Below are 26,296 nucleotides of genomic sequence, written 5' to 3' on the forward strand. Positions count from 1 at the left end.
CCTTGTTTTTACTTCTGACTGACTTGCCTGGCCTAGTGCTGCACTAAGTGGCTTGACATAACATGCTAGTTGAGAGTTGAATAATACCAATACCTCATGAGTTCCATGTGAGAAATTCATCCGTGCCACATTCATCCCAGCTTTGATCATCTCCTTCAGCATGTCAACAGATCTGGAGGCAGGCCCTGGAAATAAGCAGCATAGTTCCTTCCAAGCACACAGTTGGTGATTAACATTTTATTTGCCTCTGACAAAGGATAAATGCAATGTGATACTTTTTGCTGAGAATTCCAGTGTGATGGTATAAAGTAGAGAAGAGAGTCTAGTTCAAGGCTTATGGCTGATTGTCATGGGGATCCAATGCAGCGTTATAGCTTTGAAATACAATTAACATTTAATGGTTATGATAAATCTGAAAGTGTGCAACAATTAGGAAGCATACATAATCAAAACAGACAGGAATGGATCAGATGGAGACAAAGTGCAGTGCTTTAAGAAAGCTATCAGGTCCAATCAGACAGAGATTAACACTGGAACTTTATACTTTAAGGGAAGCATGTTGAAAACTCAACATAATGATTAAGGAAAGCTTCAAGGATTAATTAGAAGGTCCACACTGAAGAAAAGGAGTACAGAATATTTCTGGACAGCACACATTACACATTAAGTGGATCCTTCATCAGGAAAGGAAGTACATCCAATCCGATATTATGAATAACTGGGATGATGGAAGAGGTTACAGTGACAGCATACTAAACTCAATCTGCAAAGCTGAAATCAAATACAAAGATCTGAACTAGTTTCACACCAAGATACACTAAAACTTTATGGGAAACATTGTGACTGTTCTGTAATTCTTACCAATGGTACATATGATGCCAGTGTTTCGTGCAATTGTTGCTTCAGAGTCGATATCTAACAGACACAAGTGCTCCAAGAAAGTGTCAGCCATGGCAGCATTCAGCTGCTGTTTTTGAATGAAAGCAGTTCCCATTTCGTGCGGAGTCTCTTTTGTGATTGGCATAGTTGCTGCAGATTCTATCCTGGAGAGACATGGACAGTACGTATTGAGTACATACTATTAAACATGCACTAACACCCACTATTTGTTTTCCTTGAGCATGTCAAATTTTTGTCTGATCTTGAAGTCCCATTTTACCACATTGACAGTACAACATATAAATACAAGTTGAATAGGTTGAAATGAGGTCAAAAAATGCATAAGTATGGTGTAAAAGATTGGATAATGAAATAAATGTGTGCTGAGCTCCTAAATTGTAACTATGAGCAAGTTGAGATTGTTGAAGACTTCTAGACACTTAGAAGTGGATCTTAATTATTTTGGATCCAGAGTGGCATCCACATACCAGCTCTCCATGTTTAAACTAACAGCCCACTTATCCTGGCAGTGGGATTATAGACCCATGTGAAAAGTGGAGCACTTTTACTGCATTGTTGGAGATGCTGTTCTTTGAATTCAAACATTATAAAATTATGGCTCTAACTATTGAAGTGGTTCAAATGCAAGTCAAAGATTCTTGACAAAAAAGGAAATACTGATATTCAGACCATTTTTATTCCCTTAACTCCCAAATAAAGTTAATCTGATCATGCAGATCACGTGTGGAACTTGAGCACAAAGTAGCTGCTATATTAAAAAGTTACTTCAAGATAATTCACTGCACCTGAATTACACACTGAAGTCACTATACAATGGCCTTAAGGAGTCCAGCAATTGAAAACTGGAGTTGGTGTAGACTGTGCCAGACTCGTGCTTCAATAACTGGTGGCACAATCCCCTCACTAACACAAAACTAAAATAATTTGCCAGTAGGTGGCCATGCTAGCTCTACCACAAACACGCATCAAGAATGTCATTGTAAAAAAAAACTTTAAACTGCTAGCAAACCATTTATCCAATGAGTAGCATCCTCCTTTAACAATTAAGTCCACCAGCTTATGCAGATAAGCATACACTGACCGCCAAACTTTTGAGACAATTATAAGCAATAGAAGTCACAACAGTTCCAGTGCAGCTGTACACATTAAGCAGATAGCTTATGTAAAAGCTGTGCTCATAGGATCATCTTTACCAAGGACACAGACTCCTTACTCAACCATGCTTTGCTTAAGTATAGATGTTTTAAATAGTTGGCCATGCATACTGGTAATCAAGTCTTCGAGTCAAGCGACTGCCTGAAGTCAAGGCTTGTATTGCATATTAAAACCACAAATTAACAGGCCATTTTCAATATTCTTCATTCAAGAAACACAAGCAAGCAGTCATCAACGCCAAGCTCAATGAGACCAGTCAGATGCTCTTTCCTGGCACTCTGTCAACTTCACACATGAAGGATATTTATTTCAGCAGCATAAGTGACATTTACCAACACCAGCAGAACAAGTCAGTATCTCCAAGAAGGGGAAGAAAATTGGAGGTAAAAAACTTAAAGGTGGCTTTTGAATAACTTGCATTTATATAGCAACTTTTAAGAATGTGTTCAACAAGGAAAGTGGATACCAAGCAAGGAAAGAGAAATTGAGGGTTAGCCAAAAGTTTGGCTGGAGTATACAGCTTTCAGAGGGGTTTAGGGAAAGAATTTCAAGGAGGTGGACTTAAGTTAGTAGAAAGTAGTTGGGCAGGAGGGGGAGAAGGGAAGAGAAGTAAAGAGAAGAAACAGAGGCCAGGGTTAGGTAGTTGGAATAGGGTAGAGGTTAAGGCTAGATGAAAATGCAAAGATAAAGCAGACTGAGGCCATAAGGGATTTTAAAAAAGATTTTTGATGAAGTATGGAGGTTGGGAGTTATTATAGGTTAGTGAAGACAAGGACAATAGGCAAGTGGGACATGTAATGTGCAGCATTTTGAACAGGAAGTGCATTTAAACAGTCAGTTCTGAAAGGCAGCAAAGGCACATGCTAGGCTTTCAAAGCAGATCAGGGCAAACATGAGAGCAGCTTGGATTTGTGATGGAAAGGATACATGGCTTGAAGTTCAGGACTGAACAGAACTTCAAGTTTGCAAACAGTTTCAGAGGCTGCATGGCTGTGAGACACTGACAGGAGCCAATGATAATAGCATCAGTCTTCCTGGAGTTGAACTTGAGAGTTGCAAGACTCATCCAAGATCACTCTTTAGGTGACAGCAGAGTTCCTCAACTCAAACATAACTTGCACCAAAAGGTTCAATATAATTTAAAACGGAAAGTTAAGCATACATGGACAGAAAATAGATGCACCAATTTATTTTAACACTTTAGCAGCTCCAGACGCCCAACTTTCATGTAGTGAAATTCATTAACTGTCACAAATTGTTAAGTTACATTAGTATGTCAATTACAAACTGTCTGGCTGTACGAACTGCATACTAGATTTGTACACAGAACACTGCTTGGTTCTTTTGTGCTCAAGGGTACATCATTTGTTACCCAACCCCCATTCTTACGTCCTCCAGTTTTGGACACCTCACTCTGCTCCACTGTCCTTGAGGCCTAAACACCAATGGTGCAGCAGAGGGAAGTGGGCTGCACAGCAGAACTGGATACATGAATTCCTGAAACACTCCCTTCTTGAGATGCCACAGCATCTCAAATTTTACTACTACTTGATATCAATTTCTCCTCTGAACAGCCTTGGGACATTACATTAAAGGAACTACTTAGATGAGAGTTACTGGTGGTACTATCGTTCCAATATTTGCAAACAATGATTCTAAACAAAAGTTTGGGTGGAAATAAGGAATAGCAAGGGGAAGAAGTCACAGGTGGGAGTTATCTATAGGCCCCCAAAGAGTTGCCACACTGTAGGATAAAGTATAAATTGGGAAATAACAGGCATGTAAGTAGGGTGCTACAATTGTCATGGTGATTTTAATCTGCATATTGACTGGACAAATCAGATTGGCAGAGGTAAGATGGAAGACAAATTTGGAGAGTGCATCAGGGATTGCCACTTAGAGCAATACGTTGCAGAACCTACTTGGAACAGGCTATTTTAGATCTAGTAATGTGTAATGAGGTAGGATTAATGAGATACTGTACTTAAGGATCCTCTAGGAGTAGCGATCACAACATGGTAGAATTTCAAATTCAGTTTGAGGGCTAGCAATTCTGGTCTCAAACCAGTGTCCTCAACTTAAACAAGGGCAATTACAGAGCTATGAAGGAAGAGTTGTCTAAAGCGGGCTGGGAAAATAGACTAAGGGGAAGGTCAGTGGCAGACATTTAAGCAGATGTTTCATAATGCTCAGCAAAAATTTATCCCGGTCAAAAAGGACTCGATGAGAAGGATGAGCTACCCTCGTTTAACAAAAGCGGTCGAAACAAAAGCGGTCAAGGAGAGTATCCAATCAAAAACTAAGGCATACAAAGTGGCAAAGACTAGTGGTAGGCCGGAGGATTGGGAATTTTTTTTTTTTTTAGGAACAGCAGCAGATAACTAAAAAAACTAATAAAGAGGGAGAAAATTGATTATGAAAGTAAATTGGCAAGAAATATAAAAAACAGCAAGAGCTTCTACAGATACATAACAAGAAAGAATAGCTAAAGTGAGCATGGGACCCTTGGAGGATGCGACTGGAGAATTGATAATGGGGAACAGGGAAATGGCAGATAAATTAAACCAATATTTTGCATCAGTCTTCATGGTGAGGACACTATAAACATTCCACAGATATCAGATAAACAAGGAGCTAATGAGAGGAAAGATTTTGTAACAGTCTCTATCACGAGGGACGAAGTATTTGACAAACTAATGGGACTAAAGGCAGACAAGTCGCCAGGACCTGATGGCCTGCATCCAAGGGTTTTAAAGGAAGTGGTGGCATTGGTCAAAATATTCCAGAACTCACTGGATTCTGGGAGGGTCCCAGCAGATTGGAAAACTGCTAATGTGACGCCCCTATTCAAGAAGGGAGGGAGACAAAAAGCAGGAAACAATAGGCCAGTCAGCCATACATTGGTCACTGGGAAAATGCTAGAGTCCATTATTAATAGCAGGACATTTAGAAAAGTTTAACGCAATCAAATAAACAGTCAACATGATTTTGTGAAAGTGAAATCATGTTTGACAAGTTTGTTAGAGGGCTTTGAGGATATAACAAGCAGAGTTGATAAAGGGGAACCGGTAGATGTTGTGTATTTGGATTTTCAGAAGGCATTCGATGAGGTGCCACATAAAATATTATTGCACAAGATCAGAGCTCACAGTATTGGGGGCAATGGATTAGCATTGATTGAGGATTGGTTAACTCACAGAAAACAGAGTTGGGATTAATGGGTCTTTTTCAGGTTGGAAAAATACAACTAGAGGAGTGCCACAAGGATCAGTCCTAGGGCCTCAATTATTTACTATCTATATTAATGACTTGGAGGAGGGGGCAAAGTGTAATATATCCAAACTTGCTGATACAAAAATAGGTGGAGGGCATGTTGCGATGACACAAGGAATCTGCAAGAGGATATAGATAGGTTGAGTGAGTGGGCAAAAACTTGGTAGATGAATTTTAATGTAGGAAAGTGTGAGGTCCTGCACTTAGGAAGAATCAAAAGGCAGATTATTTAAAAGGTAGAGACTCCAAAAAGGCACAGCACAGAGGGATCTGAGTGTTACTGTGCATGAAACAAAGTTAGCATGCAGGTGCAGCAAGTAATTAAGGCAGCAAATGGAATTTTGGCCTTTATTGCTAGGTGGTTGGAGTTTAAAAATAGGAGAGGTCTCGTTACAACTATAGAGGGTGTTGGTGAGGCCACACCTGGAGTACTGTGTACAGTTTTGGTCCCTGTATTTAAGAAAGGATATACTGGCATTGGAGGCTGATTCCTGGGATGAAGGGGTTGACTTATCAAGAACGGCTAAACAGGTTAGTCCTTTATTAATTAGAGTTTAGAAGAATGAGGGGTGATCTTATTGAAATGTACAAGATTCTGAGGGGGCTTGACAGGGTAGATGTCAAGATGTTTCCACTGATGTGGGAAATCTAAAACCAGGGGGCAGTTACAGAATAAGGGGACACTCATTTAAAACAGATACAAAAGAATTTATTCTCAGAACAAAGAACAGTACAGCACAGGAACAGGCCATTTGGCCCTCCAAACCTGCACCGATCTTGATGCCTGTCTAAACTAAAACCTTCTGCACTTCCGGTGACCATATCCCTCTATTCCCATCCTATTCATTTATTTGTCAAGATGCCTCTTAAACGTCGCTATCGTACCTACTTCCACCATCTCCTCCGGCAGCAAGTTCCAGGCACTCACCACCCTCTGTGTAAACAACTTGCCTCGCACATCCCCTCTAAACTTTTCCCCTCTCACCTTAAACCTACATCCCCTAGTAACTGACTCTTGCACTCTGAGGAAAAAGCTTCTGATTACTGTCCATGCCGGGTAATGAATGTCTGGAATTCTCTACCCCAGAGAGTTGTGGAGGCTAGATCACTAAGTATTTAAAGAGGAGATAGATTGATTTTTGAAATATCGGGGAGTTGAGGGCTATGAGGAGCTGGCATGAAAGAGGAGTTGAGGTCTGGGGAAGATCAGCCATGATCTTATTGAATGGCATGGCAGGCTTGAGGGGCTGAATGGCCTACTCCTACTCAGGTTCTTAAAATGTAGCTAGCACCCTGCCTGTGCAAAGACTAACAGCAGTAAATTTATTTTTGTATTTAAGAATCAGAAACTTGCTTGTTTGATCACCGTCTCTAACTTGCCCTCTTGGATGTTTTTGCATAATTTATTTGTACCAATGATTAATACATTGCATTTCCTTTAAGAAAGCAAAAGAATGCAGTCAGAATTCTTTCATATGGCCACTTATCCACAACAAAAGTATTTTTAAACACATCACTATCAACTGCTTTAGGTACAGTAAAAGTTAGATTCCAATTCACAATAATGAATTCAGTTAAGAGAAAAGGCTCTGATCCTAACTTTTGCCCTGAAGAACAATGCATCACCTAGGCTCAACATCGGAAACACACCTTCCTGCAAAACAGTGGCTATTTCATTGGCTGTGAAGCACTTGAGATTATGAAAGATCTAATCTAAATGAGAGTTCTCTTACTCAACTGCTACAACTTCTCAGAACTTTATTACTTTGATCAAAGTTTCAAACACTGCAGTTACTATTTTATGGAATATACATTAGGCTGAACACAGTCGCAGTCTGAAAAATACCCACAAGCCAAGAGAATCAGACTGCGTAACCATAGGGTCACCAGAGAATTGCCATCCTCATTCCACATCTGTATCTGTATTGCCCAAAATGGTGTCACTGGTTATAATCATGAGTGGGGTGCCTATTTCATTTCCTGGCAGGGGTAAGGTAGGCCTTGCAGATATTAGTCAGTAGTGTGAACCAAATTCAGGACTTTCCTTACAGCTCATCTTGTATGGCACTGCAGTTACCCACTGGGGACTCTCCCACACTCCTCCTTCTCAAAGCCACTATAGCAGCAAAGGGAAGGAACCACACTGATTTTTTCCCCCCAAGTGGCAGCAGAGAGAACTAATCTTGAGAATTCATCACCAGCAGGCACAGGTTTTAAGTAATTGAACTTAAAATCGATAGAACTATGGAGTTATGCCCATCAGGAAAGGGCCAACAGGCTCACTCTTTCCCCTTCAAAAGAGTAACCCAATTTAAAATTATGAAAGGTTTTGATAGAAGAAAAGTCTACCCAGAGAGTGGAGAGAATATGGAACCAGAGAGCAGTTGAGGCAAATAGACAAGTAAGGGAAGCTACACAAGTGAGAGGAAAAACAGAATTGCAGGTTATAATACTCTAGAATTAAATGAGGCTAGAGTGGTGCAATCAGCAGCATGGACTGGTTAGGCCGAATGCTCAGTTGGTGCACTGCATATTCTACATAACATTCAAAGTCTGATCCTCATATTGGCGAACCTTAGGAAAATAATTTGAAGCTGCTAACTTTAGCTTGGCAGGGGGATGGGAACCGGAGCCAAGGATCAGTGATGGGGTAGCTGTTGAACAGGCAGATACAGAGTGCAGAGTCTGTGAGGAAGGTTAGACAGTTGACAGGGCAAAGTTGCAGCCAGTATGATGGGTTGAAGTGTGTCTCTTTTAACGCAAGAAGTGTCAGGAATAAGGGTGATGAACTTAGAGCATGGATCAGTACTTGGAGCTACGATGCTGTGGCCATTACAGAGACGTGGATATCACAGGGGCAGGAATGGATGTTGGATGTTCCGGGGTTTAAATGTTTCAAAAGGAATAGGGAGGGAGGTAAAAGAGGTGGGAGTGGCATTGTTAATCAGGGATAGTGTCACAGCTGCAGAAAGGGAGGTCGTCGAGGAGGGTTTGTCTACTGAGTCATTATGGGTGGAAGTCAGAAACAGGAAAGGAGCAGTCACTTTGTTGGGAGTTTTCTACAGACCCCCAATAGCAACAGAGACATGGAGGAACAGATTGGGAGGCAGATTTTGGAAAGGTGCAGAAGTAACAGTGTTGTCATGGGTGACTTCAACTTCCCTAATATTGAATGGAACCTCCTTAGTGCAAATAGTTTGGATGGAGCAGTTTTTGTCACGTGTGTCCAGGAAGGTTTCCTGACTCAATATGTAGATAGGCCGACTAGAGGGGAGACTATGTTGGACTTGGAACTTGGCAACGAACCAGGCCAGGTAGTAGATCTCTTGGTGGGAGAGCATTTCAGTGATAGTGATCACAAATCCGACCGTTACTATAGTCATGGAGAGGGACAGGAACAGACGGGATGGGAAAATATTTAATTGGGGGAGGGGGAATTACAATGCTATTAGACAGGAACTGGGGAGCATAAATTGGGAACAGATGTTCAGGGAAATGCACGACAGAATTGTGGAGGTTGTTTAGGGAGCACTTGCTGTGACTGCTGGATAGGTTTGTCCCGATGAGGCAGGGAAGGGATGGTAGGGTGAAGGAACCTTGGTTGACAAGAGATGTGGAACAGCTAGTCAAGAGGAAGAAGGAAGCTTACTCAAGGTTGAGGAAGCAAGGATCAGGCAGGGCTCTAGAGGGTTACAAGGTAGCCAGGAAGGAACTGAAGAATGGACTTAGGAGAGCTAGAAGGGGACATGAAAAAGTCTTGGCAGGTAGGATTAAGGAAAATCCCAAGACGTTCTACACTTGTGAGGAACAAGAGGATGGCCAGAGTGAGGGTGGGGCCGATCAGGGATAGTGGAGGGAACTTGTGCCTGGAGTCAGAGGAGGTAGGGGAGGTCCTAAATGAATACTTTGCTTCAGTATTCACTAGTGAGAGGGACCTGGTCGTTTGTGAGGACAGCGTGGAACAGGCTGATATGCTTGAACAGGTTGAGGGAGGATGTGCTGGAAATTTTGAATGATATGAGGACAGATAAGTCCCCGGGGCCAGACGGGATATACCCAAGGATATTACGGGAAGCGAGGGAAGAGATTGCTGCGCCTTTGGCGATGATCTTTGCGTCTTCACTGTCCACTGGAGTAGTACCGGATGATTGGAGGGTGGCAGATGTTGTTCCCTTGTTCAAGAAAGGGAATAGGGATAACCCTGGGAATTATAGACCAGTCAGTCTTACGTCGGTAGTGGGCAAATTATTGGAGGGGATTCTGAGAGGCAGGATTTATAATTATTTGGAAAAGCATGGTTTGATTAGAGACAGTCAGCATGGCTTTGTGAGGGGCAGGTCATGCCTCAAGCCTTATTGAATTCTTTGAAGATGTGACAAAACACATTGATGAAGGAAGAGCAGTGGATGTGGTGTATATGGATTTTAGCAAGGCGTTTGATAAGGTTCCCCATTGTAGGCTCATTCAGAAAGTAAGGAGGCATGGGATTCAGGGAAAGTTGGCTGTCTGGACACAAAATTGGCTGACCCATAGAAGACAGAGGGTGGTAGTAGACGGAAAGTATTCAGCATGGAGCTCAGTGACCAGTGGTGTTCCACAGGGATCTGTTCTGGGACCTCTGCTCTTTGTGATTTTTATAAATGACTTGGATGAGGAAGTGGAAGGCTGGGTTAGCAAGTTTGCCAATGACACGAAGGGTGCTGGAGTTGTGGATAGTGTGGAAAGCTGTTGTATGTTGCAACGGGACATTGACAAGATGCAGAGCTGGGCTGAGAACTGGCAGATGGAGTTCAACCTGCAAAAGTGTGACGTGATTCATTTTGGAAGGTCGAATTTGAATGCGGAATACAGGCTTAAAGACAGGATTCTTGGTAGTGTGGAGGAACAGAAGGATCTTGGGGTCCATGTCCATAGATCGCTCAAAGTTGCCACCCAAGTTGATAGGGTTGTTAAGAAAGCATATGGTGTGTTGGCTTTCATTAACAGGGGGATTGAGTTTACGAGCTGCGAGGTTATTCTGCAGCTCTACAAGGCCCTGGTTCGACCACACTTGGAATATTGTGTTCAGTTCTGGTCGCCTCATTATAGGAAGAATGTGGAAGCTTTAGAGAGGGTGCAGAGGAGATTTACCAGGATGCTGCCTGGACTGGAGGGCATATCCTACGAAGAAAGATTGAGGGAGCTAGGGCTTTTCTCATTGGAGCAAAGAAGGATGAGAGTTGACTTGATAGAGGGGTACAAGATGATGAGAGGCATAGATAGAGTGGATAGTCAGAGACTTTTTCCCAGGGCGGAAAGGGCTATCACCAGGGGGCATAATTTTAAGGTGATTGGAGGAAGGTTTCGGGGAGATGTCAGAGGTAGGTTCTTTACAGAGAGTGGTGGGTGCGTGGAATGCGCTGCCAGCGGTGGTAGTAGCAGATACATTAGGGACATTTAAGCGACTCTTGGATAGGTACATGGATGATAGTAGAATGAAGGGTAGGTAGTTAATTTGATCTTAGAGTAGGTTAAAGGTTCGGCACAACATCGTGGGCCGAAGGGTCTGTACTGTGCTGTATTGTTCTATGTTCTTAAACCATTATACCAGGATTACAGCGGTGATTCAAAAACTTTTGCAGATGCAGAGACATTTATACAGGCTAAACAAAACCTTAATCCTTTTCATAAAGTCACACCCAAGACACCTAGATAACTGCCAAGCCACAGAGATCACTCCTGCTTTAGAACCCGAAATACTTACGGTCACGAAACTTGTAAATTCTGCTCCAGACCTCAAAAGCAATTTACAGCCGAGGGTGGAGAACCAACTTGTGCCAAGATCCAAACTACCAGATGTGACAAACACATGGTAAAAGCTAAAGTTACATATCTTAAGGTTAAAGTCAGTAAAACAATGAGCAAGGATGCTAGTTGCCAACAGGCACCAAATCTGGCAGTTAAACAGGAAAGAAAGGCAAACAAGAGAATGTGAGTGAGAACTAGACTGAGACACTAAAAAGGCAGTATGAATTTGTGAAGCACCACATGGGCCTAGTCTGCCTATAATTGAAAGCTGTAATCCACTACAATACTGAAACTAACCAACCAGAGATGATCAATATTAATTAGGGATTCAAGCAATATTGTACGTGTCTGGTCTTGACTAGAACACCTAATTCAGAAGGGATATCAAATTTCTCTCAAGATCTCGGATCAATTATCGAAGACAACTGTAAATCTTCAAAGTGTTCCATTGGATTAAGGGACCTTGTTTGAGAGAGATGCAGGTCTGCACTCAGTCTCAGGATTATATAATAGAGACCACCTATATAAGCAGGCACGGGTTTAATAGTTTAAATACAACTGGAATATGGAATTCTACTTGATTAACATTTTCTCACCAGCCAATTTTATTGCAATAAAGCCAATCATATTCTAACTAAAAAAAAGATTTTATCTGATTACATCAGTCTTCCATTAAAGTTAATGAATGTTCACATTACTAAACATGGATTAATCAGCTATGAGACAAAAGTTGCAATTGTATTCAGTTTAAGTTTAATTTTAAACTTCAAGCTCACAGGAAAGATGGGACACTGTCCTAGAAAATTCCACAGTATTTGGCACTGTGCACATGCATCAATCCAAACTCAATTCCATTTAAAATGTTCTAATGCAGATAGCAGCTTTTCGAGTGAGGGAGGCAAGGAGTAATGGGCAAAAATGAAACAGGACTGAAAGGGAAACATGGCTTACTGAAGGTACTGTTGCCTGCAAACAGATTTTTGATAGAAAATGCCATACTAAAAACAGTGCAGTACGGACACGTCACGGTCATTAATTCAAGTTGGACCAAAAACCACTAAAAAAGCCAAGGTCATCAACCTGACATGTTAACCGTTTCCCTCTTCAGAGATGTGGAGTGCGCGCCCTGCATTTTTCTGGTTTTAGATTAGATTAGAGATACAGCACTGAAACAGGCCCTTCGGCCCACCGAGTCTGTGCCGACCATCAACCACCCATTTATACTAATCCTACACTAATCCCATATTCCTACCAAACATCCCCACCTGTCCCTATATTGCCCTACCACCTACCTATACTAGTGACAATTTATAATGGCCAATTTACCTATCAACCTGCAAGTCTTTTGGCTTGTGGGAGGAAACCGGAGCACCCGGAGAAAACCCACGCAGACACAGGGAGAACTTGCAAACTCCACACAGGCAGTACCCGGAATCGAACCCGGGTCCCTGGAGCTGTGAGGCTGCAGTGCTAACCACTGCGCCACTGTGCGTTTTATTTCAGATTTCCAGCATGCTCACCATTATGCTTTAATTGCACCATGAAACTTAGTGAAATAGGAATCTTAGGGGAAGCAAATGGAATCTGCAAATTAACCTTCACTAGTAAAAAAAAACCAAGGCAAGGAAAGGCTGGATTCAGTCTCTCTCCCTACGCAGCATGAATCTAGGCTCTGTAGCAGTCACGTCCCATTAGCTCTGAGTGTACGTGCAGCCTGACTCGCATCCATACCCTGACTCAAAGGGCGGAAAGATGTCGAAAAAAAATCCATGCGACTACGCAAAAAGAAACCGTTCATCATCCCGGAAAATTAAATTACTGAATCACTGGAAAAAAAAAATCAAAAACGTGGAGACAAGCCGAAACCTCAAATGACGCGACCGAAAGCAGTTATTCTTTATGTTGCTCAGTTTGGGATTGAAGGAGGGAAATTTACCCAACAGCAAACTGAAATCACTCCCCTTACCCAACAAAACGGAATTAACAAGCGGGTGAGGAACAGACGGAAAAGACAGAATTGACCGCATGGCGAATGCTGCAAGTCTTCTGATTTCACATCTCAGCGAGTGAGGTATTTACAGAGACTCCTTTCCACTCCTCCCACACCCACACACAAAATGCAGCAATCTGCACTGATCCTCATATCCTAAAGTGTCTTTGGGTCCTGGAAAATCCTGAGGACAAGTGTAACTCCACACAATAGACTGCAACCCAAGCAAAGTCATATTGTTAACTCCCTCTGCCGGCTATCACTGACGACAGAACAAAAAAAAAGAAATTTAAGCTGAAACTGCGTTTTAAGAGATGCAGTGACCTGGGAAAGACTAGTCCTTAGAATAGTGAAGCAGGTGCTAGGAACACAGGTAATTTAACCTTTAGAAAGAATAGAAAACAGATTCAATCGTGGCTTTCAAAAGGGAATTGCATAAGCACCTGAAGGGGAAGAAATTGCAGGGCTAAGGGAAAAGGTTGGGTTGCTCTTGGAGTGAGCACCGACACAAGTCGAATGGCCGTCTCCTGTGCTGTAACCATAATTAATCTTTGTTCGGATAGAGTTTAGTCTGCAATTCCGTTTTGTTTGGAATAAGGACTGCAGGAATTTCCAGATCTCGCACAAACTCTATGGACCACTTTAGGCGACCAGAACTCCCCAGTTAAATTAAAACACATCTCAGATATTCAGATCCATAGTAAAGCTAGCTAGATAATTCGACATCAAAGTCACATCGGGTGAAAATCTTGCCTCACGAGTGCCAGGTATCACATTGCTGGCCACGAGTAATCGTTCCGGTCTCCTCTAGCAGAAAAAAAACAGGCAAGGATATAGTTTTCCTTCCTGTAAAGCACTCCGGTTACTAGAGATTAAAATTAATTCACGTAGCAATCTTGCAGATGCAAAGTTTTAACAGAATAGTTTCAACTGAGAAAAAGTGTTAACTGGTTTGGCGCAGTAGACCAGTTGGGGGAAAAAATTCTAAGCTACAATAAAAGCTGGATGCAAATTCGATTTGAAATTGATAAACAGGTTGTACACAAAAAAAAATAAGCACGCATGAAGCATACACACAGTTCAAGGGCATATAGTACATTTCAGCTCTTCCCTGCCCACGAGGGGTCTGGAACAGCCGATTTCAATTCTGGATTAGCACATTAGAGGGAGAACAAAAACACAAGTAGATCTGTTACACCAAATTATATTCAAGTTTCATCGTATAAAACACTAAAGGATATGCGGTACAGACAGCAGATCCGCCTACGTGCGAGCATGGTGCCGCATGATGAGCGGAGGCAAGAAAGAACGCGTCTTTCAGACGGAAAAGGCCTATTTTAAGAGAGGGGGAGCAAAGGAACAGAAAAAGCCTCTTTTAAGAGAGGGGGGAGCAAAGGAAGAGAAAAAGCCTCTTCAGAGGGGGGAGCAAAGGAACAGAAAAAGCCTATTTTAAGAGAGGGGGAGCAAAGGAACAGAAAAAGCCTATTTTAAGAGAGGGGGGAGCAAAGGAACAGAAAAAGCCTATTTTAAGAGAGGGGGGAGCAAAGGAACAGAAAAAGCCTATTTTAAGAGAGGGGGGAGCAAAGGAACAGAAAAAGCCTATTTTAAGGGAGGGGGGGGAGCAAAGGAACAGAAAAAGCCTATTTTAAGGGAGGGGGGGAGCAAAGGAACAGAAAAAGCCTATTTTAAGGGGTGGGAAGCAAAGGAACAAAGATTATTTTAAGGGAGGGGGCAGAGGAACAGAAAAAGCCTATTTTGAGAGGGGGAGCAGAGGAACAGAAAAAGCCTATTTTGAGAGGGGGAGCAGAGGAACAGAAAAAGCCTATTTTAAGAGAGGGGGGAGCAAAGGAACAGAAAAAGCCTATTTTAAGAGAGGGGGGAGCAAAGGAACAGAAAAAGCCTATTTTAAGGGAGGGGGGAGCAAAGGAACAGAAAAAGCCTATTTTAAGGGAGGGGGGGGGGAGCAAAGGAACAGAAAAAGCCTATTTTAAGGGAGGGGGGGAAGCAAAGGAACAGAAAAAGCCTATTTTAAGGGGTGGGAAGCAAAGGAACAAAGATTATTTTAAGGGAGGGGGCAGAGGAACAGAAAAAGCCTATTTTGAGAGGGGGAGCAGAGGAACAGAAAAAGCCTATTTTGAGAGGGGGAGCAGAGGAACAGAAAAAGCCTATTTTAAGGGGGGGGAGCAAAGGAACAAAGATTATTTTAAGGGAGGGGGCAGAGGAACAGAAAAAGCCTATTTTAAGGGGGGGGGAGCAAAGGAACAAAGATTATTTTAAGGGAGGGGGCAGAGGAACAGAAAAAGCTTATTTTAAGGGGGGGGGAAAGCAAAGGAACAAAGATTATTTTAAGGGAGGGGGCAGAGGTACAGAAAAAGCCTATTTTAAGGGGAGGGAAAGAATACAGTTTTAAGTAGGTTAATGGTCAGCTAGGCTTTACAGTTATTTTAAATATTTAACTAGTATCTAATTGGGATAAAAGATGCTGCACTGAGAGCACACACATGGATGGTGAAACTGCGGCCCTACTGACCGCAACCTCTGCTAATGGACGCCCGGGGCCTAACGGACGATCAGCAGCGCCGTTCCCAAATATCAACCGGTTACCGCGGTGAGGCCAGGATATCGCCCCACTCTCCATTTCCATCCCTAGACCGGCGGTAACTCAAACAAACCTGACCAAGAATACACCAGCACCCTCCACAAAATGCACGCGTCCCGCCCACCGCGCCGCTCTTCATATAGGCTTGGCACCTCCCTCCGCACTATAGCGCTCCGCTGGAGGACCGGCCGCCTCGCCCTCGGAGGACCTGCCGCGCCGTATCCATCCGCCGCCTCGCTTCCTCTCCCCGCCCCCCCTCCCTAAAACCGGCGATCACCGCGCTGTACCGCTCCGCCGGAGGACCGGCCGCCTCACTCTCGGAGGACCAGCCCAACCTGATTCCCACTCTGCCGCCGCAAACCGGCGCTCTGCCTTGCTTCTCGACGCACGCGTTTCAACACGAATGGTTTTCGGTCTGGAGGCGTTGCCAGGCCAACTGTAATTACCAACCAAGAAAAACTGATGAACTACTTTCCTTGGAGGGATGGATTTCACTGCAGGGCGGCGAAGCAGCCGCACTAGGGCTGCATGTGTGAACAGAGTCAGGTTGCAATGACAGCAATTGCTTTCTGCTTGCTGAGTAATAATGAGGGATAACTGCCAAGAATTGCTTCTTTTGGTTCAAAATTTTTGTGATATTTCCCACTTCACAAATCAAATGCAGCAGTTTAAACTTAAAATCACTCCCTTTTTGAACTTAAATTTCTAACATCTCTCTGACCTTGTCAGCAATTCCACCCAGCCTGCTAATTTTATTTGTTAAAATCACTGGGCTTTCAAATAGCTGCTTTATCTTAGAGACATATCTCCTGAAATGAATGCCCTAAATACTGGAATATAAATTAGAAGGTAACAACAAAACAGCAATATGTTAGATTTTGTTAGGCAAGGGTGTTAAGGGTTATGGAACTAAAACAGGTAGATGGGGTTAAGATATAGATCTGCCATAGTCTAACAGTGGTAGAACAGACTGAAAGGGCTGAATAGCCTACTCTCGTTTCTATGTTTCTACTCCAAATGTATGCATGTAACAAAATCTATAGAACTTGATTTTATTTTCATGCAAGTTGAACTTGTGAAACATAATTGACGGCAAGTGGGTGTTACGTGACAAAGGTCTAGTTATACATTTGGAAGAATTTACCTAAATTGTCAGATTCTTTTTGCGGGGGGGGGGGAGGCAAGGGTGTTCCCATAGGAAATGCAGTTCCCATAAATTAAAACCAAAAATGTTACAAATGCAAATGTTAATGCTTCAGCTACACACACTTTTGAACAGATTTGGCAGATGAGATGTTAAACCAAGGCCCTACCTGCCCTCTCAGGTGAACCTAAAAGATCTCATGGCCACTATCCAAAGAAGAGCGTGGCAAGTTCTCTTAATGGCCACTATTTATCCCTCAACCAATATCACTAAAATAGACCCATCTGATCATTTTCTCAATGCTGCTTGTTGGATCTTGCTGTGCACAAATTGGCTGCTGCATTTCCTACATTAAAACACCGACTACAATTCAAACATACTTAATTGGTTGTAAAGCGCTTTCAGATGTCCTGAGATCATGAAAGGCGCTATTTAAATGCAAAAGCAAAATACTGTGGATGCTGGAAATCTGAAATAAAAACAGAACTTGCAGGGCTACGGAAATCGGATGGGGGAATGGGACTGACTGAATTGCACCCCGGAGAGACCGCATGGACTCAATGGGCTGAATGGCCTCCTCGTATGCTGTAAAAATAAATAAAAAAGAAAATAAAGAAAATGCTGGAGATGCTCAGTAAGTCTGGCAGCATCTGTGGAGAGAGAAACAGAGTTAATGTTTCCAGTCAATAATCTTTCAACAAAACTGGAAGGTTATTGACCTGAAACGTTAACTCTATATAAACGCAAGTTCCTTTGTGCACAAGAACAATAATTATTTGGATATAGAGCGGTAGTTTGCAAAGACGGAAGGATCAAGGCTTGGTTTTTTGAGGAGAGTATTTAGGAATATAGGTGTTTTTGAAAGGGAGAGAACAGTATTTGAGGGGCCAGGAAAGGAGGTTGGCTGGTTATCAGTTTAGTGGGAACAGGGTCAAAGGAGCTGGAGGTGGGTCTTATGGACAAAATGAGCTCGGAGATGAGAGGAGATAGCGTAGGAAGTAGAGAAAGATGCAGGGATCAAGTTTAGGACAGGGTAACCCATGTCTTTCCCCTTTAAAAGACCTGCAGTGCATATTTAGAATTTGTTCTTCATTTGCAAATTCTTTTGCCTTTTTACACTCCCTGAAGGTTGCAATTAAATCCAACATAGCAGCATGTAAAACTTTGCATTTGTATTAAAGCAAAGTACTGCGGATGCTGGAAATCTCAAATAAAAACAAGAAATGCTGGAACTGCTGAGTGGTTCCAGCATTTCTTGTTTTTATTTTGCGTTTGTATAGTCTTGTTCATGTTCTTAAGCCATCCCAAAGCATTTCACAAACAACGAATTACCTGAGTGGTGTTTGTTTGCATACCTGGCAGCCGGTTTGTTTGAGCGAGGTCCAACAAATGACAATGAGACGAATGAAGCATCACACATTTTCCTGCTACTTTGTCCCATATCATGCTATGGCATGAACATTATGCATTGCTGTTAATGTTGGGGTAGGAGAAGAAATAATTGGAACAATTTTAAAAGATTAAGGGTAATTTGATCGAAGCGTTCAAGATATTAAGTGGAACAGATAAGGTAGATAAAGAGAAATTATTTGGAAAGGCGTCTAGCATTAGGGTTCAAAGTCAAAAAAGTAGAGCTGTACCTTTCAGGAGTGAAATGGGAAAAGCACTTCTAAACACAAAGGATGGTAGGAGTTTGAAACTCTTTTCCACAAACAGCAATTGATGCTAGATCAATTGTTAATTTTAAATCTGAGATTGATAGATATTTGTTAACAAATATGGAGCAAAGGCGGGTATGTGGAGTTAAGTCGTAAATCAGCCATGATCTCATTGAATGGCAGAACAGACTCGGGCTAAATGACCTCCTTCTGTTCCTATGTAATTCTGGTGAGTCATTCCTACAGTTCTAAGTAGCATTATCAATACAGAATTTGCAGTACAATTTAGCAATGACACTACGGAAAATATGGCCGAAGATTTTCTTTTATCACCTTCAGCAATTGCATTGTCAGTTATATTGTGCAATCAGAACTATGACAAGGTTACTGTATTTATTTATTCCAAAAACATTATAAATCTAGTCGATGCTCTTTATAACCATATATGAGTCCCCATTTTCCCTCCCCACTCCACTCCTGAAAGTGGTATTCCTCGCTGGGGTACTGATGCTTAGATTCTGGAAGCCCCTCTGGTACCTTTTACAATTTTTACACCTGTTGGCCTAAAGAGTAAGGGTCAACTGGCTATTTAACTGCAGTGGGAATCACAGACAATTTGGATCCCTTTTCAGCCTATTCCCCTTCCACACAAACATACACTCTCATCACATAACAATCATTAATGGGAACCCTGGTAATTTTCTTCCTTTGGTAGCCCAGTGGTTGGGGGGGGGGGGGGTGGGTGTGGTCAGGAGAGGCTAGCACAATTGTAATATCCCAACTACTGCTCCAGATAAGATTGGTTAACTCCGCACACACTGTATTTGAATCTACCTGTCACATCAGGGAGCTCTCACCAATTTGGATTTAAAGGAAACTGTTCCTTAGCTGTTACCCAGAGCAGAAAGATTTTGCAGGATTTACAGTCCTGTCCCTAATTTTAAAGATTGAGTGAATGTTATTGTAAACCCTCTTTACTTTGATCAAACACTGAAGTTCCCTCAAGATCACAGGCAGACATATTTTAGGACAGCATACTACTGGAACAGCTGAGTCACTCATCCTTATTTATATAATCATAAAGATTCCAATGTTCCAAGTACCATGCATATTGACATTTAAGAATGTCAAAGCTCTTTCCCCAGTTCCATCACGACATCACCTCATAGTCAGACTCGTATGTATCTCTAGATTATTGGAAAAACATGGCTTGCAGTATTATTTTATTAATGTTACACTTTGAGTGCACTGTATCAAATATATTTTAGTGGGACTATATTACAGGTAAGTGTTGGATTATAATCATGTATTAACCTCAATATAATAACTAAGCAAAGTAAGTGTCAGCAGTTCAAACTATAGCACTAAGTCACCAAAGGACGGTTGACTGAAATGTAGCTTTAGGTAAATGCTGGGAGCCATTCTTGCTTCCCTTTACTTTGTCAAAACGCTGCGTCAGAGAGGAAGCAATGCACTTACAATATCAGGAAGTGGGAAAAGGAAGAACAGAAACACTGCCGAACAGAACTGAAAGATAATCCTCTCTCAAAGTCGTTTAATTTTAGGCCCAGTAGTGACACAGCACAGAATAGCAGGATATGTGCTGATGGAACACAGGAATAGGAGTAAGCAATTCAACTCCGCAAGCCTGTTCAGCCATTCAATTTAGATCACGGGCTGATCTGTATCTTAACTCCATCTACCACTGTAACCCTTAATACCCTTGCCTAACAAAGATCTATCAATCTTAGTTTTGACATTTTCAATTTACCCCCAGCTTTTTGGATGAGAGAATTGAAGCAAAATCTCAGTTTAAGTCATGTAGCCAGTAGGGGCATTAGGCAGAGTTCCCAAGAGAGACAGAATTTATGGCTGATCCCCAATCCTGGCTGCTGTTGTAGGGGTTTATTATTAAAGTAAATGAGGTAGAGGGGGGGAGGGGGAAACTACCGATCACTCACTCAAGATGGAGAATAGTGTGTTGACCGCAATACATGGAACCAAGAAGGAACGAACATTTCAAAATGAAGCGGGAAAGTAAAAAATCTGTCCCTTGGTAACCTCTCATTTTATAAGCAGAAGTCACTATTCAGGACTATTTGAGTTCCAATAAACCCCTCAAACTAAATTATCTTCTCTGCATGTGTTACCAATGTGTGGGTTAGATTTTTGACTAAAGGAATTTTCGATGTGTATGTGTTTCATCTTTGCATTGGAATATGGTAGAATACATCACTTGGAATTAAAATTTAGCCCGTGTCTAATGGAAGAAAATGGTGTTGATTCAGAGATCACACCACCCCTCTCCTACTATGTAGATAAGGTTTCAAGTAATATAGCATGGTTAACTTTGAAAGGCTTCACTTTAGCTGCTTGAATAGCAGTTACAGAGTCATAGAGAGATACAGCACTGAAACAGGCCCTTTGGCCCACCGAGTCTGTGCCGTCCATCAACCACCCATTTATACTAATCCTACATTAATACCATATTCCTTACCACATCCCCACCTTCCTTCAATTTTCCTACCACCTACCTACACTAGGGGCAATTTACAATGGCCAATTTACCTATCAACCTGCAATTCTTTGGCTGTGGGAGGAAACCGGAGCACCCGGCGGAAACCCATGCGGTCACAGGGAGAACTTGCAAACTCCACACAGGCAGTACCCAGAACCGAACCCAGGTCGCTGGAGCTGTGAGGCTGCGGTGCTAACCACTGTTGAATGTCAGCATGTTCCAAGGAATAAACAGAGCCTTTTACAGTACATAACAGTTCTAAGAAAACCATCTAAATGCACCACTGTCCCAAATGTACTTTTAAAATGTGTCACTGGTCTCTTGTGAACTAGCAGCTAAGGGAAAGGACATGCATAGAGTGGCCATGACTAATTGACCACTGGGCATGCGCAACTTAGTGAAAGAGAATTGCATTGTCGGATGGACTGTTTGTCAGATTACATGCTAAACTAAAGTCCTACCTATTCAGATGCTTGTTAAAATGCCTTGGTGCTATTTAAAGAAGTGCAGGGAGTTGGTCCTGGCTAACATTCATCCCTCAAACAAAAACAGATTATCACAGAATCATACAGCACAGAAGGAGGTATTTGGCCCATCATATCTGTGCTGGTTCTTTGAAAGAGCTATCCAATTAGTCCCACTCTCCTGCTGTTTGCCCACAGTTCTGTATATTTCTCCTATTCAAGTATATAATCCAATTCCCTTCGGAAAGTTACCACTGAATCTGCTTCTGCTGCCTTTTCAGGTGATGCGTTCCAGATGCCAACACAGCGCTCACTATTTGGTCGTTAATCTCATTTACTGTTCTATGGGAACCCGCCATGATTGCCAACTTGAGTTTGTGGTGAATGCCCTGTTTTTGTCACAGTTTCATTAATAGCTGGTGAAAGGACATTGATCTGAACCGTTTTTATTTTCTCACGGGATGTGGGCGTCGCTGACAAGGCCAGCTTTTATTGCCCATCCCCGACTGCACTTGACAACTTAGAGGCTTGCTAGGCCATTTCAGAGGGCAGTTAAGTGTCAACCATATTGCTGTTGGCCTGGAGTCACATGTAGGCCAGATCAGATAAGGACGGTAGATTTCCTTCCCTAAATGATATCAGCAAACCAGATGTTTTTTTTTACAACAATTGATGATAGTTTCCTGGCACCAATACTGAAACTAGCTTTCAATTCCTTACTTATTTTTAAAAATCAAATTTAAATTCCACCAGCTGCCATGTTAGGATTTGAACCCAAGTTTCCAAGTCATTAGCCTGGGCCTGTGATATTGCCACTACCCCATCATCTCCCCACTCCAGGGGCTTGAGCATAAACATCTAGACTGACACATCGGCGCAGTACTGAGGGAGTGTTATACTGCCAGAGGTGCTGTCTTTTGCATGAGACGTTAAACCGAGGCCCTGTCTTCTCTCAAAGGTGGGTGCAAAAGATTCCACTGCATTATTTCAAAGAAGAGCAGGGGAGTTATCCCCTGGCCAATATATATGCCTCAATCAACACCACAAAAGGAAAATACATTTTCTGGTCATTGTCACATTGCTGCTTATGGGAGCTTGATGTACACAAATTGGCTGCTATGATTCCTACAGCAGTGACTATCTTCAAAAGTACACTTAATTGGCTGAAGTGCTTTGAGATGTCCTGAGGACATGAAAGGCACTATATAAATTCAAGTCTTTTTCGTCCGCAGATGCTGTTTGACCTGCCAAGCAATGTTCCCTCTAACATGCACGCCTGTGGGTCCGTAAAGCAATCTGGAATGTACCGTGCATTGAAATAAGCAGGCCGCTCACAACTCCATTAAGTATGTCAGCATAAATTTACATTGTAATGTAGGTTATGATTTTTAAAATGTAAGCTGCTCAGAGGAGTTTATAGCCCGTCCAGTACTAAGAAAATTTAGGACAAGCATTGGTGCTGAGTATTCCCAGCATGTTCTGTTTGTATTTCACAATTCCAGCAACTGCAGTATTTTGCTTTTGTTTTCATTAATATCGGCTTGCGTTTGGAAGAAAAAAGGTTCATCTTTAGAAATAAAGAGTTGGTGCTGGGAAAAGCACTTTGACATGTAAGCAGCTTAATCCATTCTTTCTTAGTCACTGCTGTTCACACGAGCATTCTGGTGTGAATAGGTGGAATAAATTTACACTGTTCATCCTTCCTTCATTGATCACAGTTACATTGTCATTACAAGTGAGCTACACATTGAGGTCATCTCCAGGCATCAATAGGGTCAATCCTCAGCTCGTGGGAATTTTGCACCATCCATTATTATATCTGCAAACATCAAAGGATGACAGGGAAACCCCCTAACCTTAGAAAACAGATCAGTTCTTCCTTGAAAGGCCACCATGCATATCTCGTATCCTGTGCTTTTTCCACTCGTAGGGACAGAAGAATATTTTCACAAAGGGTTCTTCCGCAGCTGCAGGCAAATGACCCTTCTCGTAAAGGGAAGCACTCAACTGATGCCACAGAATGAGATGATTACGGAGCATGTCAACGTTTTCTTCTTTAAAAAGCAAACCTTACTTTTCTGCTTGTAGCCTATTCCCATTCTGCATTCTAGACTTGGAAGCAGATTGCTCCTTCACTACTCCCAAGTTTTCTCACATCATTCTTGTTTGGTTGCTAAAACCCTATTCCCTGCAGGGAATCCCTGGCCTTATGTGGTGAGTGAGAAGGGGCCGTCTACTTTCCAATTAAACATTCACATCTTTTCTAGGTACTGCACACTCCGTCATGAACCCCCTCAAGATGTGCCTTAATTTTATCAAATGTCTCTTCAGTAATGCAGTCGCTCAGCAAACAGATAAGTGTGAGATTTGAATATATCCTATCCCTTCAATGCAACTAAAATCCCTTGTTAATTCAACATTTAAACTTCAATTGATTATGGTCAGAGGGCTTTGATGGAAACATTATGTGGGCTTGTTCAATTAATCTTAAGGCCCACGCTCAGTTTGTTTCAGTAAATGATCACACTGAATCTTTTCCTTCTGGGTACACTGTGATCATACTAATTAATAGATAACATTTTCCCTTGTGATTTTTTAAATCATTTGTTTGTGTATAGATAATTTTATCTGTTGGTGGTAAATGACTTAATTCCTATGTTGGTATAGAGTTTCCTCCCAGATTCAGTTGTTTCGACTTAGCCTTCCACAACAATAACAACTTATGTTATCTAGTGCCTTTAACGTAATAAAACATTCCCAAGGAACTTCAAAGGGCCATTATAAAACAAAATATGGCAACGAGCCACACAAGGAGACATTAGGTCAGATGATCAAATGCTTCGTCAAAGAGGTAGGTTTTAAGGAGTGTCTTAAAGGAGGAAAGTGAGGTAGAGAGATGGAGAGGTGTAGGGAGGGTATTCCAGAGCTTGGAGCCTAGGTAACTGAAGGCGCAGCCACCAATGGCGGAGCAATTAAACTTGGGGGATGCGCAAGAGGCCAGAATTGGAGGAGTGTAGATATCTCCAAGGATTGTGGGGCTGGAGGAGATTAAAGAAATAGAGAGGGGCAAGGGCATGGAGGGATTTGAAAACAAGGATGAGGATTTTAAAATCAATACTTTGCTTGTCTGGGAGCCAGTGTAGGTCAGCGAGCACGGGGGTGATTGTGAACGGGACTTGGTGAGAGTTAAGACATGGGCAGCAGAGTTTTGGATGACCTCAAGTCTATGGCGAGTAGGATGTGGGAGACCAGCCAGGCGCGCATTGGAATAGTCAAGTCTAGAGGTAACAAAGATATGATTGAGGTTTTCAGCAGCAGATGAACTGAGACAGGGTGAATTTGAGCAATGTTATGAAGGTGGAAATAGATGGCGAGAATATGAGGTCGGAAGATCATCTCAGGGTCAAATGTGATACCAAGGTTGTGAACAGACTGGTTTAATATCAGATTGTTACCAGGGAGAGGGATGGAATCAGACGCTAGGTAGCTACAATCCACAACTTTCTTTTCTTTTATTTAATTGGAATATTTTATTTTAAGATGCAGCACTGAAACAGGCCCTTCGGCCCACCGAGTCTGTGCCCACCAACAACCACCCATTTATACTAATCCTACATTAATCCTACAGGAAAAAAGACAGAGGCGCAAGGGGAGAGCCAACTGTGCAACAGCCCCAACAAACAAATTTCTCTGCAGCACCTGTGGAAGAGCCTGTCACTCCAGAATTGGCCTTTATAGCCACTCCAGGCGCTGCTTCACAAACCACTGACCACCTCCAGGCGCGTATCCATTGTCTCTCGAGATAAGGAGGCCCAAAAGAAGAACATTAATCCCATATTCCCTACCACATCCCCACCTGTCCCTATATTTCCCTACCACCTACCTATACTAGGGACAATTTACAATGGCCAATTTACCTATCAACCTGCAAGTCTTTGGCTGTGGGAGGAAACCAGAGCACCCAGCAGAAACCCATGCGGTCACAGGGAGAACTTGCAAACTCCGCACAGGCAGTACCCAGAACTGAACCCGGGTCGCTGGAGCTGTGAGGCTAACCACTGTGCCGCCCCGGAATAGATTTTGTTTATTTTAATTGGGAATAAACACAATTTCGGATCACAGTAATGTGCCTTGAGCCCACTCCCGGGTTTCAGCACATTATTCAGGCTCACATTCCAGTGCAATCTGTAACCTCATGGCCTGGCATATCCCCCACTCTATCATTACCATCAAGTCAGGGGACTAACCCTGGTTCAATGAAGACTGCAGGACAGCATGTCTGGAGCAGCAACAGGGATAGCTAAAAATTAGGTGTTAGCCCGATGAAGCTACAACACAGGACTACTTGCATGCCAAACAGCGGAACAACAGAGCTAAGCAATCCCAGAATCAACGAATCGGATCTAAGCTCTGCAGTCCAGCCACATTCAGATGTAAATGGTGGTGGACAATTAAACAACTAACAGGAGACGAGGCTCCACAAATATCCCCATCCTCGATGGGGGAGCCCAGCACATCAGGGCAAAAGATAAGGCTGAAGTATTTGCATCCGTCTTCAGCCAGAAGTGCTGAGTGGATGATCCATCTTGGCCTCCTCCTGAGGTCCCCAGCATAACAGATGCCAGTCTTCAGCCAATTTGATTCATTCCACGTGATATCAAGAAATGACTAAAGGCTCTGGATACGGCAAAGGCTATGGGACCTGACAATATTCCAGCAATAGTACTGAAGACCTGTGCTCCAGAACTTGCCGTGCCCCTAGCCAAGCAGTTCCAGTACAGCTACAACACTGGCATCTATCTGGCGAT

General features: G+C 42.5%; 1 protein-coding gene across 2 annotated transcripts in view; it reads right to left on the bottom strand.

The window, feature by feature from the left end:
• pkma (pyruvate kinase M1/2a) overlaps positions 1–15,883 on the bottom strand; it is a 40,667-nt gene extending 24,784 nt beyond the window's left edge. Inside the window, exons 1-3 of one of the 2 annotated variants that reach the window (XM_068015438.1) lie at positions 15,783–15,883; positions 862–1,043; positions 94–185 (exon numbers count right to left, since the gene is read on the bottom strand). In XM_068015438.1, coding sequence (XP_067871539.1) covers positions 94–185; positions 862–1,024 — 255 coding nt within the window. In that variant the 5' untranslated portion in view covers positions 1,025–1,043; positions 15,783–15,883. Of the gene's footprint in view, positions 1–93; positions 186–861; positions 1,044–15,777 lie in introns of both variants that reach the window. The other variant, XM_068015437.1, reaches the window with a different exon arrangement.
• Positions 15,884–26,296: the final 10,413 nt, after the last annotated feature.

Source organism: Heterodontus francisci, chromosome 35, assembly GCF_036365525.1.
Source record: "Heterodontus francisci isolate sHetFra1 chromosome 35, sHetFra1.hap1, whole genome shotgun sequence".
In the NCBI taxonomy this organism is placed as follows: Eukaryota; Metazoa; Chordata; class Chondrichthyes; order Heterodontiformes; family Heterodontidae; genus Heterodontus; species Heterodontus francisci.